At 54.1% G+C, this 18,599-nt stretch overlaps 1 protein-coding gene across 1 annotated transcript in view; it reads right to left on the bottom strand.

Annotated features, from left to right (window-relative positions):
• UBE3B (ubiquitin protein ligase E3B) overlaps nt 1–18,599 on the bottom strand; it is a 52,472-nt gene that overhangs the window by 12,766 nt on the left and 21,107 nt on the right. Inside the window, exons 13-22 of the mRNA XM_027863211.1 lie at nt 15,855–16,027; nt 13,464–13,631; nt 12,611–12,782; nt 10,488–10,606; nt 8,819–8,933; nt 7,515–7,614; nt 5,577–5,696; nt 2,811–2,987; nt 2,585–2,695; nt 143–280 (exon numbers count right to left, since the gene is read on the bottom strand). Of these exons, the coding sequence (XP_027719012.1) occupies nt 143–280; nt 2,585–2,695; nt 2,811–2,987; nt 5,577–5,696; nt 7,515–7,614; nt 8,819–8,933; nt 10,488–10,606; nt 12,611–12,782; nt 13,464–13,631; nt 15,855–16,027 (1,393 nt within the window). The remainder of the gene's footprint in view (nt 1–142; nt 281–2,584; nt 2,696–2,810; nt 2,988–5,576; nt 5,697–7,514; nt 7,615–8,818; nt 8,934–10,487; nt 10,607–12,610; nt 12,783–13,463; nt 13,632–15,854; nt 16,028–18,599) is intronic.

Raw genomic sequence — 18,599 nt, 5'->3', positions numbered from 1 at the left:
ACCTCGGCCAGCAGACGGAGGAGAAGCGAAGGGACGCTGGTGCTGTTTCCTCATAATCATGTTGCGTCCTCCTCGGGCCTTCCCACTCATCTATAAGCCCCCTCCAGCTTCACGGATGCCAAGAGGCTCAAATCACACCAACCTTAATAGAAGTGAGGTTTTTATAGAACTCCGCGTCCAAGGAAGGCAGCTCATCCACCGAGCTGTAGAAGATACTATGATGATGTCCAAGCAGCTGGCTTAGGAAGAAGGAAGCAAAAGGCACATCTACCACGATCCCCTATAACACAAGAGAGAAGGAAGCCTCAGACACTGCCCGGGGACCCTCAACCCTCGGGCAGCTGCAGGAGGGAACACGTCTTCAGCAGCTCCCGCATCATCCTGGTGTGGGTGAGCAGCAGACCCTAATGGGATTCTGCCATTGATGGAAACCCCTTTGCGTCTTCTTATCCTGTGTCCACATCTTGTTCCTGTCTCCCGTAAGTCCTCTCGGGGACACCCTCCACTTGCCAGGGGCTCTCTGGACAACGCTCTTGACACTGACTGGCCGGCCTCCAATGCTGGTCAGCCACGGCCTTGACGTCTTACACACCTCATCACAGGCACAATGCCTCTCTGGGAATGCACCACCACCTGCCTGAAGGTCTCTACTGCCGTGGGGGTGCCCTGCTCATTCTTTGGAGATTGTGGGATCCTATCACTTGCAGCCACGTGGCACCCTGGGGACAGCAATGATGTTAAAAAGAAAATAGACCAGAACCGTCCTCCACGAATGTAAGGCAAGGGGGTCGCCAGCTCCTAAGTACGTCCCCATTCCAGCCTTCCTCCCTGGTCCCTGGGCCTCACGCTAGTGACAGAGCAAAAGGGAAAAGCAGAGCGTTCACCCAGGTGGCGAACGTAAGGCGATAGAAAGAGAGGCTGGTACAGGCAAATGACGAGGATATACCGGGAAACAAAGCCAGACGACGTGACCATACCAGGGTAAAGGACCCGGGGCTGGTGAGCCTGGAGAACGTGGAGGCCCCATGGTGGTCAGTATGAGGACCACCTTCGAGAAGAAGCCTTTCCTGGGCCCCTCCACCTGCAAGCGTCCCAGCTCTCAAACTGCCTTGTATTTATCCACTTTGCACAGACAGGCATGTCTGCAGGTGCACGTGCGTGCTATGCACAGGATCCCCTCTGACCCAGTGTCTGCTCCTTGAGGGCAGGGATCACGTCACCCTTTGTCTTTGCATCCCTAGCCTTAGCGCAGTGCCTGGCATACAGAAGGCACTTCATGAATGCTGGCGTTCGAGCTGCTCTGGGGAGGGCTCAGCCGCAGAGGGGACAGCATGGGGCCACGACATCGGCAGACGTTGGCTGCTGGCAGACGGCACAACTCTCCCACAGTTGAGGACGTCTCCAGGAGGATTCGGGGACCTGAGGGGCTCTGGACGTCTCACGAGGGATGCCAAGAGAGGAATCCTTGAGGATTTGAACTCGACGACCTCTGAGGTCCTTCCCACACCCCCTGTACTCTTCGGCTCAGTAAGACTGCAGGGAGGGAGGCCAATTCATTCCCCTCTGTGCACTGTCAGCACCAACCCCGTCCCCCTCGTCTGGATCCTCCTTCACCCCACCCCACTCTTTGGGAACTAACACCCGCGTCCCCGCTAGTGGCTCTTCTGTTTGTAAACGTCACTGTCTCTTACGTTTGTAACAAAGCATGAAACGAACTCTTCTATGTTGGCCCACAGCACAGACTCCCAAATACTCCCCAGCCCCAGGAAACGATTCGGGGAGGGAGGCCCATGGGGCCTGGTCTGTTTCCGTAGTTCTCAAAGATCTGAATTGGCTCCCCCCACCCCTCCCCCCCCAGTGATAACAGAGGGCGCGCGGGAGGGGGGGTACTTAAAAAGACCAATGCTGTCTACAGCCTACCACTATTGCTCAGAATTCAGCTGACTAAGTAGGAAAAGGGGAACTGAGCCTGCCTCCCCCTGGTCTGCCCCACAAGGGGCTCGCTCCCCCCTCTGAAGTTCAGGCTAGCCCCTGGCCCCGTTGGCTGCCTCCCTGGCGTGTCTGCTGACTCCAGCTCCCTGTACTCTTCCCTGCTCTCTTCACAACAGCCATGGAGCCCAAAAACAGAGAAAAGAAGCTGAAGTGACCCCCCGTGGGATTCCGGCCTGGCACCTAGAAAGCACATGAGGGTCCCAAAGCACTAGATAAATGAGGCCCCACCGGGCCCTCCTATCAGCCCAGGGAAGCTGACATTTAAATGGAATGGCTCCCCTTCTACACATGAGGAAACTGAGGCTTGAAGAGGCATGGTCAACTGTCTGAAGTGGCCCAGGAAGTGACGGAGTCGGGACCACCAGCCCCAAGGCTCCAACTCCAAAGCCCAGCTGCCAGCATCCTCCCTCTTCAGTACTGAGGAGGGGTGTCCAGGGGACTGCGCTAAGCCTGGAGACTTCCCGCTGCTAGGCTAGATGATCTTATCAGCTGGAAGGGGCCCCAGCCCCTCCCACCTTGGGCTCGCCCCAGGGCGCACAGACCCCGAGGGCAGCACAGCCAGCGTCCTGGCCCCCTCTCGCCCACAGCTCACCTCATACACGGCCTTGCCCAGCATTTTCCCCACAAACTCAAAGAGCTGTAGGTAGTTCTCGTGGATGTAGGACGTGGGCGAAGGGTAGAGTCTCTCATCGCCACTGGTCGTCTACAAAGCACAAAGACGGCCTGGGGTGAGCTGGGGGCTCCTCACAGCCTGGGCCTGGCCCCTCCGCCCCCTCCTCCACCACAGGTCCCCTCCAGCGCCCTCCCCCAACATGTACCTTGAACAGATTTAGCGCTGGGTCAAACACCCTCTTGATGATTTCTTCTAAGAACTCTTTGAACACTCCGTCTTGGTCAATGCCGGCCTCGTCCACCCCCAGGTCATTGACAAACTTCACACGGATCACACCCTTCATGGCATTCTGCGAGAGCTGCCGCAGCTGTTCATAGCCATCCTGCCCAGACCAGAGGGACAGTTCGTCAGCAGCACCATGCCACACCCTCCTGCGTCCCTCAGACGCAGCTCTCTAGGCCCTTCCCCTCCTTCGCCCCCAGGCTGCTCCTCAAGTCTAATGGCCAGGGGGCCCCAAGACAGTTGTGATGCTGGCGCCTGCCAGAGGGAAAATTGGCCTCATCGCTCCTATCCCTGAGCCTGTGGAAAGGATGGAGCTGGTCGGAGACATCCCTGCACAGCCCTCTTCCTAAAGGGGAGTCTGGGCGGTGTCGGCTAGGACAAAGGACTCACTTCTGTTGGAGCCTCGAGCTTTCAAGACAGTAAACTGTGCAGTGAGATCTGATGGGGGGCGGGGGTGGGGGGGCGGCAGCAGGGACTGTGGGCCAAGTCCTCCAGGTTGCCGCGGCTCTGCTCACACAGCCTCACCCGCCTGGTCTGCTGCGGGCCTTACAGCAGCCCCAGGACGTGGCGTCGTGAGCACCCGCCTCACGGTGCAGGGCGCTGGACCTGACCAGGGGAGAGGACTTGCCCACACCCACACAGGCAGGATTAGAAATCAGGTCTCCCTGACCTCCAAGTGGAGGGGAGTGTTCTTTCTGCTCCCCACTGGGAACCATGGAGCCAATAGGTCACTGACAAATGGTCAGGCCCAAGAGCCTCCCCCCCCCACCGCCACAGCCCTCCTGCTCTCTAGGCACAAACAGAGAGCAGCACTTGCCGCTGGAATGCGAGGATGCCAAGAAGCTGTCTTCGATTCATGAGCCTCAAACTCTCCCTCCCTTCTTTCCTCCTGTCCTTCCTTCCTTCCTCCCTCCCTCCCTGTCCTTCCTTCCTCCCTCCCTCCCTCTCTCCCTCCCTTCCTTCCATCCTTCCTTCCTCTCTCCTGTCCCTCCTTCCTTCCTTCTTCCCTTCCTTCTTTCCTTCCTTTCTCCCTTCCTTCTGTCCTTCCTTGCATTTACATGGTGCTTTAAGGTTTACAAAGTAGTTCACAAATATCTCATTTGATCCTGGGCAATAGGTGCTATTATTATCCCCATTTTACTGATGAGAAAACTGAGGCAGAGAGAAGTGAAGTGACTTCCCCAGGGTCCCACAGCTCGTAGGCTGGGAACCTTAGACCAGAAGCGCGTGGGGAGTGTGGGACGTCCTCCTCTCTACCCTGCACCTGGCTCACATTCACAAAGATTTACTGAGTGTCAACTCTGGGTCAGTCGCTGTGTGGTCGCTGGCCTCCAGGCTCTCCTGGGCCAGGAGGGCAGCTAACAACTGCACACACATTACTGTAGGACCCAGCATGCCAGCTCAGGACTAGTGCAGGACCAAGGGTGGCAAGGGCCTCTGAGGCAAGAGACCTACATCGACCTGGGGGAGGGAGTGCTGGGAAAGGCATCCTGAAGGAGACAGCACCTGAGCTGGGCCCTGAAGGACTGGCTGGGGGGAGGGGGGGCACGCCAGAAGGGACATGAGCAAAGGCAAAGAGGTGGGAAACCAGGAGGCATCTGAAAGAGCCAGAAGAGATAAGGCTAAAAAGGTGGGCTGGGCCACCTGGGACAACGGGAGAGCTGGGCACATGGCCCACCCAGGTCTAATACAGTATCTAAGACAGGCCGCTCGTCAATGGCAGAACTGCTCAGCAAGCATGGCGTTAGGGCACCAGCACATCACTGAGCTGGAAGACGTCCCGAGGAATCCAGGCAAACAGGAACAATTTATCCAACAATTCCAAAAATGAGCTGAGCTCTGGGTAAATGAAAGCCAACAATGGCCCCATAAGTCTTGAGACAGGCCTCCCTCCGCCCATGGGGCTGTGAGGCCCAAGAGGGTGGGACGAGAGGGCGATGTTTGGGATCCAACCTTGGGTTCTGTTGCCCTGTTTTTTCTTTGTTATGAGGAGGGCTCCACACAGGGTGGGTGTGGGTGGGGCGTCACATCCAAAACCAAAAGGTTTTAATAAATAGTTTTGAAAAAAGACAAGTGGGCTAGAGCCTGAGATGCCAGATTGAGGCAGTGAGATATCTAAATGAATGGAGCCCAGGCACATAGGAGAACAGGAAGGATGCTCTGCTTGATCTTGGGGGTGGCGGGAGGTCAAAGGGATTCCCAAGGACTGGGAGTGAGCATGAACCTAATGCAGTCTGCCACCACAGGTCACGGGCAGGGATGAAACCCTTCGAGCCTTCAGAACACCTAGAGGCTCTGCACACTAGGACAAGGCAAGGGCACACTTCTGCCCAGTTTTCAGGCTCTGACGCTGTGGAACACCCAGACGTCATCACTCTGTACCAAAGCCTGCTGGTTCTAAGACCCAGGCAGCTGACCAGAGAAACACAGAAGGGAGCCTGGCCTGAGACCCAACTGGCCAGTTCACTGACACCTCACAACCAAATGGATTCTAAAATCAAGAGCAAGACCGCGGACGGCGGCTGCCAGAAAAGCCGCCCAGCATCCAGCGGCGCAGAAGCCGCTTCCCCAAGGCTCTCGTGCACCCGAGCCAGCGAAGAGCGTGGAGGTTCTACTGAGTCAGAACACTTCTCCTCTCCACGTTTAATGCAAACACGTCACTACTGACTCGGTGGCAGAGACCACTCACCTCCAGCATCCGGGACCTTCGGATGGTGATGTGCGTGACGTGAGGCGACGCCGAGCTGGTCTCAACGAGCCCGAGCTTTTCCTTCTCCTTGATCACCATGTTTCGGAAGAGAAGCACTCTCTGAAATCAGCAAAGACAGGCCAGGGCAGGGGTCAGCAATGGAGCACCCCGGGCCCAGCGAAAACCACCGTGTGACAGCCCTGGGGTCAGGGCCTTCGGGGAAGGCCAAGAAAGGTGCCACCGACTGGTTTTGACAAGTCTAGCTGGCAGCGGAGGCAAGTCTGTGGGACCTGTGAATGTTGCACCAATGGTCCAGGGAAGCCACACCCTAAAAGAAAGAGTGACGTGGGTCTGCTGGTGACTATAACTCGAGTCCCTCTCCAAGAGTACGAGTGGACGCCGCAGAGGAGGAGGTACCGCCACCGCCACGGCCGCCGCCCGGGCCCCGCTCGAAGCCGATCTCGATCCGGACTTACCGAGCCAGGAGCGCGGTGGGCACGGGTGACTATAACTGAGCCATGGGTGCCCACTGGCCCAGTCGGAAGACCGTCCACCCTTGTAAGGCCCAGCTCAGAGCCCGCACGAGCCCCACTCAGGCAGGTGGACATCCTTTACTGTCCTTGCCCACACTCCTTTCCCATTTCTGGCTCCCTGCTCCCTTTGGGATGTGCCTTTCTGTACTCAGAGTGTCTTCTTTGTCATCTGGCATATAAATATAACCTGCAGTGAACCTCCCTACAGCAGCTCTTAGCACCCAGGCATTTTTAGACTTGACATCTTCTCTGCAGAATAATTCATTTTAGAGTGTCGGTGCAGATCAATATGAAGTCTCTAAGTTTCTGGTTTCCTGAATGTATCCTTTCCCCCATGTCATGCTAGTAAGGCCCAGCTTTGGTCCTCTGTCCTGTCCTCCAGGAACACTCTGAAGCCGTCCCCCAGACCTACTGTCATCCCAACAACCACCCCGTCTGGGGGTGGCTTCAACTCCTCCCTCTTTCCACACACCTGCCTCTTTTCCATCTGTTTACCCCCATGTACACCATGCTCCCTCTGGGGGCAGACACCATGTTCCCTTGTTTCTGGAAGCCCAGCGCCCTCCAGGGCCTACCACATAGCATCTGGGCCTTAGCAAACATTCACTGAACTGAAAGGGCTTCATCCATTCCCAGACTCAACAAGAACTCATTAAGCCCCTATTTACTTGAGCTCTCCCCTAGGCAGGAGACCCAAAAACAAAACAGGAGAGGGCCCAGGCCCTTAGGGAACTCTCTTGGGGAATGGGGGAGGAGTGAGAAACCGGTCACAGACAAATATATACAAAATCTATACATGGTAACTTCAAAGTAGTTTTAGAGGTGTAAGGGCAGGGAAGGGTGAGGATGAAGAAAGGTCTCTAGCAGCAGGTGGGCCACGAGGAGGGAGGGCATTCCTAGGCGGGGAGGCAGGAGACGGAAGGCCTACACAGGGAACAACCAGATCAGGTGAGAGGCAGCAATGGGAAATCCAGTTGAGGGAGAGGCTGCAGGGGAACTTGAGGGTCTTTGAAATGCCCTGAAGCTGGATCTACTCATTCTCAACATCAGTTAGGAATATGCTACGAGAAAATAATTCTCAAAACTGACCCAGAAAAACCTGAGGAAGAAACCAATGAGGCCGGGCCCCCAGCCCAGAGCCTGGCACGTCCTAAGTGCTGACTGGACACTTGGACATTTGGCTTGACAGCGAGTGCTGAGAGAAGGCTTTGGGTTTTCAGGAAGAGTCCGGAGCGTCGTGGGGACCTCGCCATAAGCCCCGACAAGAGTCCGCCAGCCAGGCCCCCTCCTAGCCTCACGGCCATCTCCCAAAGTGGAGCCTCACCATGCACAACACAAACAATCAGGACACTGTCGAGACAGTGCCTCAGGAAGGAGGGGAGTGCCGAGCTCCGCCGCTACTCACATTTTTGTGGGGAATGACATGAGGGATGAATTGCAGGATCAGGTGGGCACGCTTCCTGTCCTTCTCCAGTTCCTGGAAAAGCACACTGAGTTTGAGATCCCTTACAAAAGAGAAAACAAGTAAGTGAGATGGGAGAAATCACTTTCTCTAATTCTACATGACAGCTGGAATCTAACAGACAGAAAATGAAAGTCTGCCGTTTTTGTTAAGGAGATTCACTCCACAGGGCTGCTGGAGGGTTGCGGGGCAGCACCTCTCACGTGACCTGCCCCACCTTCACGGAGGGACAGAGGACTGGGCAGACACTAATCCCTGAGGTTTCACGTGGTTATCTGGGCCTTGGCTCGGCCAGTGATGGGCCCCAGGGGGCTGAAGTCACAGAGATTTCAGCCCAAGGCCTGGAAGCGCTTCCCACCACTGGAATTGTCCAAGGAAGAGAAAGGGAAGCCCAGGCATCCTCCCTGCCAGAGGTCCGCGAGCAAAGGCCACTTGGTGGGGATGGGACGACGGTGATGGGCCTGGAGGCCCCTTCCAACCGGGACAGTTTGTGAGGCTCGTGTCAACAGAAATGTGGTCTGCCCGACCGCCCAGATGATCTGAGAACAACTTCTCATCTAGGATTCGGTCAGCACCTTTTTTTTTTAAAAAAAAAATCTATTTTCCCTAAACTGTCTGCCCTGCCTCTCAGGGGGCATCTATCCCAGCTGCAATCTGAGCAGGAACCCTGGAACCTCAGATCTGGATGGGCGCTGAGAGAGCGTCTAGCCCCATCCCCTCACTGTCCACGCTCTTTGAGAAGACTGAACAAGAGCGTAAGCAGCGCCTGGGAATGGACTCCAATGTGAACATTACAGCACCACCCAAGGCCCACAGAGGGCAGTGATTTCTTTGTGGCTGCACAGTTACTTGGTGGCAGCAGCAGGACTAGAACCCAGACCTTGTGCCTACTGGCCCACGCTTTCCCCCCTTATCAGGGATCCTTAACTTGGGATCCCTGAACTTGGATGGGAAAAGAATACACGTTTATCCCACTATAACTGACCTCCACTGTCATGCTCTGTACTTAATTTTATGCATTTAAAACTCTGATTTTGAGCAGGAGGCCCCAGTTTTTACCAGAACCCCCAGGTTCCGGGACATAGAAAAGGCTCAGGATGCTGCCTGCCCCCGGGGCTGCCTTCATGCTCTCAGCAGATGCTTCACGAGGGCCGGGCCTGCCCAGAGAGCCTGACGGCATTGACCCGAGGCTGGCCACCACAAACCCGGCTGCTTCCAGAAGCCCCTCGGCCCCTCACGTCACTTACTTCCGCAGCCAGTGATCATCGGGGGCAAAGCGCCGGCGGCAATCTCTTTCATACAGCACCATCAGCCATCCGTGAACTGAAAAGAACAACTCCAGGGTCTCTGGCTTGGCGTTGTCTGCAAGGTAAAGGGGATGGTCTCACTGTCTGCGACAGCGCTGGCTGTGGCCGGCAGAGGAAGAAGGAAGAAGCTGGCTCTGGATGACCCCCATCCAATCCCTTCTCACCCCCAACCAGTGCTAAGGGAGACACCCAGAGAGGTCACAAAAGACAGTCCCAGAGGCCTGTGCTCGGTACAGGAAGGACAAACAACTGAGACTCCTCTGTACGTGGAGGTTTGCTAAGCATTTCCCCTAAAATACCCTGTGGGGCAGAGAGTGAAGGATGAACACCGCCATTTTACAGATGAATAAACTGAGGCTCAGAAAGCTGAAGTGACTGCCAAGACATGGTGCAGGTAGAAAAATGTTGGACTTGGGATCAAGAGAGCCCACCTCTGCCACTTCCTAGCTGTGGAATCAGGGGCAGATGTCTCAAGCTCAGTTTCCTCATCTGTAAAATGAGGATAACAATACGGTAAGTACTCGTCTCAGAGAACCGTTCTGAGGCACAGATGACGGGACGGATAAAAATCGCGCTCTGCAAAACTTCAAGAGCTGTGCAGATAAAGCCTTTCTGACAAGTGGCAGAGCCCAGGCTTGCAGCGAGGTCTCCTGATAAGGTCTCTCTGAGGTCTCTGCCCAGTCTAGACCGGACCTAGCCAAAGGGCCAAACCACTTCTGAATAGAAGACTATGCTTTTCTTAATGAAACAGTCAGAAATACCTTGGGAGCCTGAATCTGCAGTGTGCCAGGCCTGGGCACCCACTTCAGATGAAGTTCTGTATTATCAGGTCTCAGCACAAAGCAAAGCTTGCCTTCATTTATAACCCACCACAAAGGAGGAAGGTAAGAGTGGAAACAGCGTCCAGGCTGGTACAGCGCTTTACAACCTGTAGAGCTCAGGAGAGCCCTGGAAGGAGGCAGGATTAGAATCCGCCTCCACACCTAAAGCCTGTCCATCACACAGAGCTGCAACATCGGCCAACCAAGAAAGGTCCCGAAGCAAATGGGAGCTTTCTAATAGGCTAATAAAAGGCCAGATGTTTTCAACTGGGCCAGATAGGGATGAAAATCCTGACTCCCAGTCCAGACAATTCTGTGAAGTTAGTTACATAATTGTTATTAACCCCATGAAAGGTAGAGCCCTGGACCTGAGCGTGAATCTTGCCTCAGACACTTACTAGACTGTCCAGACAGCAGACACGTTCCTTACCCTTTCAGAGCCTCAGTTTCTTTTTCTGTAAAATGGAGATGATAATATTTGCCCCACAAAGGGTTGTTGAGAGAAAGGTGTCTTGTAAGCCATAAAGTGCTACATAAATGTGAGTTATTATTATTTTACAAAGGAAGAAACCGAGGCCCAGACAGGTGACAAACCTTGCCTATGACCACACATGTGGAGCCAGAATTGGGACACCCCCCACTCCCCCAGGTCCCTGTGCTCACCGTGGAGCCCCTCTCTCCACCATTATGAACGATACATCTGGTCACCCAAGGAGAGAGGATGAGGCCTCCCAGGCCTCCGGGAAGGCCTGTAGCCTTAGACAATCAGTGATCCTCTCCTTCCTTACCCAGAAGCCCATCCCAGAGCATCTTGAAGATGAAGGTGTTCAGGAAAGAGGAGATGGTGACCAGCTCTTCAACCTTGAAGGAGATTTGTTCTTCATACACCTCGATGTCGTCGAGAATTCTGAATGAAAAAGAAAGGGCTGATGCTGAGAGCACTATCGGAAGACGGCAAGGAGAATGTTTGCTTTTGCAGCAGAAAAGGCCCCAGAATCCCAGCACTGGAGAAGGGGGGAAACGCCAGGAACCACCCGGCCCAACACAATCCCCCTACGAGAAGGGAGGGGCAGCTGTGCCCCTCCACGCAGCCCAGGGTACAGCCGGCGCTTCGTAAACACTGACTGACGACTCTCACCACAGGGACGGTTTTCCCGACAATGAGCCTCAATCTGTGTCCTGCAACGCCTCCTGTCTCTCCCGGCTTCTCTTCCCCATGACACCCTTCACAGACTGTGCCCCAAGCCGCCCTCCTAGGGATGGAGCAATGCTCCCCACACTGTCAAAGTCCTACACAGAGCAGGTCCCCCAAAACTGACCAGTCTGGACATGGTCTGACTAGGGCAGAGCACAGGGGCTCCACTGCTTCTGTAATGCCCAGAGGAGGGGGAAGCGGGAGAGCAGGGAGCCACCATGACCACTGCTGACTCCAGCTAGACTTGTCATCCATAAAAGCCCAGAACTGCTAACTAGGCCATTCCCATTCTGTACTTGTGAAGTTCATTTTTTTTTTAAACCAAAGTGCAAAGTGCATTTATTGCTATTAAATTTCATCTCATTAGATTCAGGCAGCTGGTAGCACAGCGAACAAATGTGGTCGACCTGGAGTCTTGAAGACCTGAGTTCAAATCCAGCCTTAGGTACTTCCTAGCTGTGGAACCTTGGGCAAATCATTCACCTCTGCCTGCCTCAATTTCCCTATCTGTAAAGTGGGGATAATAACAACACTTAACCTCCAGGGTCGCTGTAAGGCTCAAATGAGATAATATTTGTAAAGCATTCTGTGAACCTTAAAGCCCTGTATAAATATGATCACCTCAATGTTGATCTTTGGCCAAAATCTCTGGGATTTCGTCATCTAGCATATTGAATATTCTTCCCAGTTTGATGTCAACTACCACAAGGAAAAGCATGCTAGCTTTTCTTTTTCAGTGGGGGAGGGAATGCGGTGAGATGGGAGGGAAAGAAAAGAAATGCTTGTTAGTTTTTTAAAAAATCAACCCCACAAGTACAAAATAGGAGGTGGTCTTTTGAAAAGACTTAGGAAAACTGATAAACCACTAGTTAACTTGATTAAAAAGAGGGAAAAGGATTAAATTGTGAAAATTAAAAATAAACAAGTGCAATCGAGATGAAATAAAAAAAATTATTAGAACCTATGTACATTTATATGCTAGCAAAACTAAACATTTGAAAGAAACAGAGGATATTCTACAAAGATAAATATTCTGAAACAAACCACCACAATACCCAGAATAAGCCCACGTGGGTTGGGAAAGAGATAGCAAGGGGGCAACTCTTCTGAAAAAAGCCTTGGGGATGGGGCGGGGGAGAGAGGCCAGGACGTCTGGCTGCTGCAGTAAAAATGGTCCCTTCTGGGAGGGAGGTGATCAATGGCCTTGCTGCCCTCAGCTCTGGTTAGAGGGTGCCCCAGAGAGGGGTCAGCAGGACGGCCTGGCTGGGGACATGACGTCTCTCTTCAGAGATCTGCCATCTGGGAGGCTGATAGACCTGTTCTGTCCTATCTGAGGGCAGAAACGTAAGTAATGTGCGGAAGCTACAAAGAGGTCATTTTAGAACTGATGTAACAAAGGATGAGCTCCTCAGCAGTGCCAGGGGTTGCCTCCTGAGGGAGTAAGGGAACACTTGCCAGGGAAGTCTGGATGGCCGCTCCTGGGGGATGCTGGGAGATTCTCTGGGAGGGGCCTCGGAGGTCCCTAGTGAGCCTGAGATACTGCACCACTCAACCCACGTCCAGTCTCGCAGTCAGGACGCCACCTGGCCTGGAGGCTTCCCTTCCAATGTTACACGAACACATTGTCCCTTCTCTTTTGCTGTAGCTACAAGGAACACCCTCAGACGGAGGACCCCCTTCTCTAGGAGGGCAGCCCAAACCCAGGGAGACACCTACGTGATGAGGTGCCGCGAACAGTCGCAGAATAACGTCAGCATGGCCAGCAGCCGCTTGGAGTCTTCGTTGTCACTGTTGAGACACTCCAGGAAGAGCTTCAGGCCCCCTTGAGGGCCCAGCTCACAGATGAATGCCCACAATTTGGGCAGGAGCTCATCTAGGTAAGTGAGGCCTGGAAAGGCAGAGAAAAGCCCGGAGTCAAGATCAGACCTTTTCTCCTGATCACCTCACGCCCCACTGAGTGAGGGATGGGACAGCAGCCGGCTAGCTCCTGGTCGCTGGGTGGCCCAGCCCTCTAGAAACAGGTCCATGCTTCCAAAAGCAACTTGGCAGACACCATCCAACTGACAGGGAGGCCCTCCGCCCACACTGACCAAAGTTCAGCTGTCCCTTGCTCCTTTCCTACAAGGCCTCAAGCATCACCGCTGCAGCTGTGGCAGACACTGGGATGCCCCCCCCCCAAAAAAAACCCCAACAAAACCCAGAAGGGAACAGGAAGGAGAGGAAGACAGTGATGGTTTGGGATCTGGTCCCAACTCAATGTGGGTGTGGGTCTTGGAGGAGGGGACCCCTGCTCGGCAGCACAGAGACAATGGATTTACCAGGTGTCTCCCTGACTGAGATTCCTCTCAAACCACCATGGGGAAAGACAACGGCAGAGGGGGACTCAGGAAAAGAGGTACAAAGAGGTTGGGCCGTGGCCAGCCCCGATGCCCAGGAGAACCCAAGGAGCCTCAATTTAGGGCCAGAGGGGACTGCAGGGGTCATCTGAGTGCAGTGGAGTCGCCAGCTCTAAGATGGGGAGAACAAAGGACAGAATGGGAGAAGGGGCAGAGGACCCCGGGTCCCCAACCTGTGAGGATCTGCAGTCGGATCTGGGTGAGAGTGGTCAGCGCGGTCTGGTAGAGCACACAGACGTTGCAGACCTTCTGTACTTCTGGTGAGTCCACACGCTTTCCGCCGATGGGCTTCAGGATGTTCCGAACCGACGAGGACTTCTGGAACGCACGCTTGAAGAGGCCTGGCGGAAGGGAAGGTCCCGCCTGAGTGCAGGACAGGAAGGCCTCCCCCAAACGAAGGAGTGGTGAGGCTGCCCAGCGGGTGGAATGTGTTCCCAGGGACAGAGTCAGAGAAACCTACGTGGCTTCTAAATGGCCAGAGGCTGACCGGCATGAGGGAGGGCTATTGTGAGAGCCACCTCCGGGGTCCTGACTTTCTTCCCCAGAGAACCACAAACTATACACCGCAAGGCTTTCACAGACTTGATAACGGAAACCCAGTCGACCTCTACGGCCCCTGCGAGCTGGACACCACGATGTTCCTGCTCTGATGCCTCGCTGGTAACAGCGCCATTAACACGACTACTCCAGAGCTGTCTAAAACCTAAGAGACAAGTCCAAGGCTGAAGCCAGAGGCTCAGAGGGGTCGACCTGTTCAAGGATGCACAGCTCAGAAGGATCAGAGGGCAGATCTGACTCTGTCCTCCTGTCTCTAAGCCCAGCGCAGTCTCCCAGTACTGACATTTACAGAGCCCTGGACAGAGGGAGTTCATGTGGTTGCTGTGGGCTGAAACTAAGCCTGGGCTCCCAAAGACTATGATGGCGGACATGCTGATGAGGGAGCAAGCTTATGGCCCCAAACTGGAAGGGAACCCCTGGGAGGCGGGGTGCGAAACAGAGCCTGGGGTATCCGTGTCTTCAGACGGACACGACAGCGGGCCTGGGCTGTGTCCACAGGAGGTATTCAACGAGGCCTGCTGAACCCCTGTCCAACCTCCTCGGACACATGAGGAAACGGAGCCCCCAGGAGGGGCCACGGCATTCTGAGCCCTGCTCCTCCAGCTCCAGGGCCAGCACTTCCCACTGCATGCCAGGCCCTCAAAATAAACATCGTGGTGCCTTTGCTTCTTTCCTGTCTGACTGGCCTCGTTCTACACGGGGCAGAGCGCTCTTAATTCACCTTATTCTACATTCAGAGCTCGACCATGTGGACAGCTTTGCTTTAGTCATTCAGCTTGACTTTAACTGCCACGTATGCTGCAGGCAAGTGAAGGATGTAACCCTTCCAGGCAGCTCTCTTGTTTTCTGCAGAGAATCGGAGGCCAAGACTCTAGGTACAGATCTGGCACTAACTATAGGGAAGCACTCTGCCCCATTCGGGAGTCTCAGTGTCACTGTGCAAAAAAGCAAGGAGGCAGAACTAGAGAATCTCTGAGGCCCCTACCAGCTCTGACATCCTCTGTTCTGAGGCCCCTCCCAGCTCTGACATTCCTTGTTCTCAGGCCCCTCCCAGCCCTGACATCCCCTGTTCTCAGGCCCCTCCCAGCTCTGACATTCCTTGTTCTCAGGCCCCTCCCAGCTCTGACATTCCTTGTTCTCAGGCCCCTCCCAGTTCTGACATCCCCTGTTCTAAGGCCCCTCCCAGCTCTGACATGCCCTCTTCTGAGGCCCCTCCCAGCCCTGACATTCCCTGTTCTCAGGCCCCTTCCAGCTCTGACATCCCCTGTTCGAAGGGATCTCTCAGCCAGAACATTCTATATCTTAATGCCTTTCTTCCAACTCTGACATCCCACATGTTAATGGACATTTTGAGTTACACAAGAACCATGCAGGTTTTTCAAAGAAAGTCCAAAGCCTCAAAAAGCACCTCAAAAAGTCAGGCTGGGGCACCTCTCCAAACAAATCAGCAACTTTCCAGGAGAGTTTTGTACTGCAGTGTTAATCACAGCAGATACGGAGCTGACAAGTATAAGTAACAGCAGTTTGAAACCACCATCCACATAAAGCTTCAGGTCTGCCAAGCCCTGAGGCACCCTCTGCTACGATGCTACTCGAGCTCCTCGGGCTGGGACACAGCTGGCCCAGGATTCTCCAAAGCGAGGTCGCTGGGGCACAAGCTCACCAAGGTTGTGAGCCCAGTCTGACCATGGACAATGTGGCATTCAGCCTCATGAGGGAAGGAGAGCTTCTGTCAGCCACGCAGGCTCACCATCTATTCAAGGAGAGGCATTAGGCTGAGTGGAAGACAGACAAACAGACGTGGAAGGCAAAGCCCACCCTGCTTGCTGGCATGGAGAGTCGTCCATGGAACTCCTCTGACCCTCCAGAGCCACATTGAGTGTGTGTTCATGCACAACTGGACTGATTCACACAGCGCATGAAAGTGCCCCCAACCCACCCTTGATGCCCAGAAAGTGGAACGGCAGGAGGCCAACAGGGAGGTGGGCACGAGGGCCCTCACTCACTCTTCACGGGCAGGCTGTTGGGTGGGGACGTGGACGGCGTGGCCACCACGTGGCTGGCCTCGGGATTCTCCAGCAGCTTCTTGCTCAGGATGTCTCGGAAGAGAATGCGGATGACCCTCACCCCCCACAGGTACTGCAGCTGCTTGGTGAGCAAAGGCATGGACTCATTCAGACTGGAAGAGAGGAAGCAGAGGCCGGCGGTTACATTCAAGGAGGACTTTCCCACCTCTCATGAGGCTGCTCTCCCTGGCCTCCTCCCTTCGGGTGCCAGGCCCCCCATGAATGTAAGCTCCCTGAGGGAAGCAGGGAAGTCCTTTTACTCCTTGTATGTATACGCCCAGCTCTTCACACACTGTAGTCAATAAGTCCCTAAGAAATGCTCTGTCTGCTGCCCAGCTCTAGCTCCCTGGATGGCATTGCATCCGGCCCAACACTGAAATCACCCTCAAAATCAAGTCAAACCAACACCTAGAAAGTGCCTGCTGGGTGCAAAGCACCGCAAAGTCATTCCCGTCCCCACCAAAGCAGCCCCACTCCCCACTTCCTGCTCTGAGTCACCAGCATCCTCATTCTCCCGTGGGCCGAGGGCCCATTCTCTCCTCCATCCCCCACCTCCATGCCTTGGGCCTTGTCAGTCCTCTGTCTGAAACGTCTCAGAGACCTCAGCAGTGATGCGGTCCAGCTCACGTCTGTCTGTGATTATTTCTACAATGATTTTGACGGGTGGTCATTCAACAGTGACTTCAAGTCCTCTTGTAAGGGATAGGCCACTCTCTCCCCATCTCCTTCCCATCACCAACTTGTAAACCTATCACATCTCAGCTTCCCCTCTCGTGGAGGCCTTTCCTTTGGCTGTAACACTAGAAACTACAAAGAGAATTTCTTCCTTCTAACTAGAGGTGATGAATCTAGTTTCTCTAGCTGATAGGAATGAGACCATGGGCTATCAGGAGAAAGGGTTTACAGGAGGCCATCTTGGCCAGCAGGGGCTCTCATAACACTTCTCCATCTGCTTTACTAGGGCTATCACCCTGGTCCACACTTTGATGACCACACTCACCCATCTGTTCACTAGACAAATAGTAATTAAAAATTTACTTTTTGCAGCGCTGGGGATAATACAAAGTTTAGATAAAAGAACGTCCCGGAGGATATCAGGCCGAGATTAATGTGCCTGCCACTCAGCTGGCCTTCCTTCTTCCAGGCTCCCTGCCCTTCAATCTAACCTGAATACTGCAGCCGGACTAATTGTAATGGCAGCTTGGCTCACTGCCCCCCAACAAAGTTTCTCCATGGCTCCCTATCAGTGTCTCCCTCACAGTCTACAACTTAGCCCCAAACTTCTCCACCCAACATGCCTATTCCACCTCAAATCAGCTGATCTCTTCCCATTCCAAGAACGTGCCACACTCACTGCTGTTGCCATGCCTCTGGGTCTGTCCTCCAAGGCCAAGAGCTTCCCTCACCAAAGCCCAGCTCTTCCTTGTCTTCTCCTAGGGTCTCTTAGAGAACCTCAGGCACGTCCAAGCAATCACAGGCACAGACTTATTACTGACTCGTTGCCCCACCTGGATTCCTAGATCCCTGAAGGAGGAGACCCCTCCCCAGAAGGGCAAAGCATACAGCAGACAATCAACAAAGACTCACAAAACCCCAGAGCTGGAAGAAACCTTGGTGGACCTCAAGCCCAACCCACACTCAGAAACCTATCTGTACAACATCCCCAAGAGGAGCTCACCCGAGCTTCTTCTTAAAGACCCCCACAAGGCACCCCTTCCCGCCTTTGGCAGGATCTTACAGCAAGCACTGAGTCTCAACTGGTCTCTTCACAGCTTCTGCCCCCTGGGACCACGTGGAATGAGGATCATCACTCTTCCACACAACAGTGCCTGCAAACAGCTGAGGATATTAGGTGCCCCAAGTCTTCTTTGTCCCAGGCTAAACATCCTTGGGTCTTTTCATGAGGGGAGCTTAAGGCCCCTTCATCATGCTGACTGTCCTCCCATTTATCAGTGTTCTTCCTGAACTGAACCCAATGCTCCCAATGACGTCTGACCGAGGCAGGATACAGAGAGGCCGCTCCCCTCATTCCTAAAATCCGCACCTCTCCTAGGTGGGTAGCCCAATACTGCCTCAGCTTCCCTGTCTGCTGCTCACATGCTCACTCATATGCTCACATGCTGCTTACCTGCTCCAAGGGCCCGAGGCTTTCAACAACTTGGTGTCTTCCCAATGATTTGGGAATTTGTACTAGTCATGAATCCAACCATAACTTCTTAACAACGGATGAATGAAGCATTTGCTAAATGCTTACTATGTGCAAAGCACGGTGCCACGTGCTGGGAGTACCAACAGAAAAGGAACAACACTGCCTCTCTCTCTGGACCTCCCTCCTTCCAGGCCTCTTCTTGGCCTCACGGACACTTGGCTCCCCAGGCCATCCCCCCTGCTCTGATCTGACCTTCCTCTCTTCCCAGGCTCAACTCCACACTGTCCTGTCTTCTCAAATCCCTTGTCCCCTTACCCTGCTGTCACTCACATTTTCCTAAGCCCACCCCCGCACTGCCTCCTCAACTGCCCTCTGCTCCCCCAGCGCATTAGAGTGTAAGCTCCTTGCGGGTAGGGGTTGGCTTTCCTTTTGCTTTCCAGGTCTTAGCCCAGTCCTTAGTACACAGTAAGCACTAAATAAATTCTTGTTAACTTTAATTGGTTCTTTAGGAGAGGCAACACGGTATGTAGGGAGAA

This window comes from Vombatus ursinus, unplaced genomic scaffold (genome assembly GCF_900497805.2).
Source record: "Vombatus ursinus unplaced genomic scaffold, bare-nosed wombat genome assembly UNPS02001287.1, whole genome shotgun sequence".
Lineage (NCBI taxonomy): Eukaryota > Metazoa > Chordata > Mammalia > Diprotodontia > Vombatidae > Vombatus > Vombatus ursinus.
This window is presented reverse-complemented; position numbering and strand designations above follow the sequence as displayed.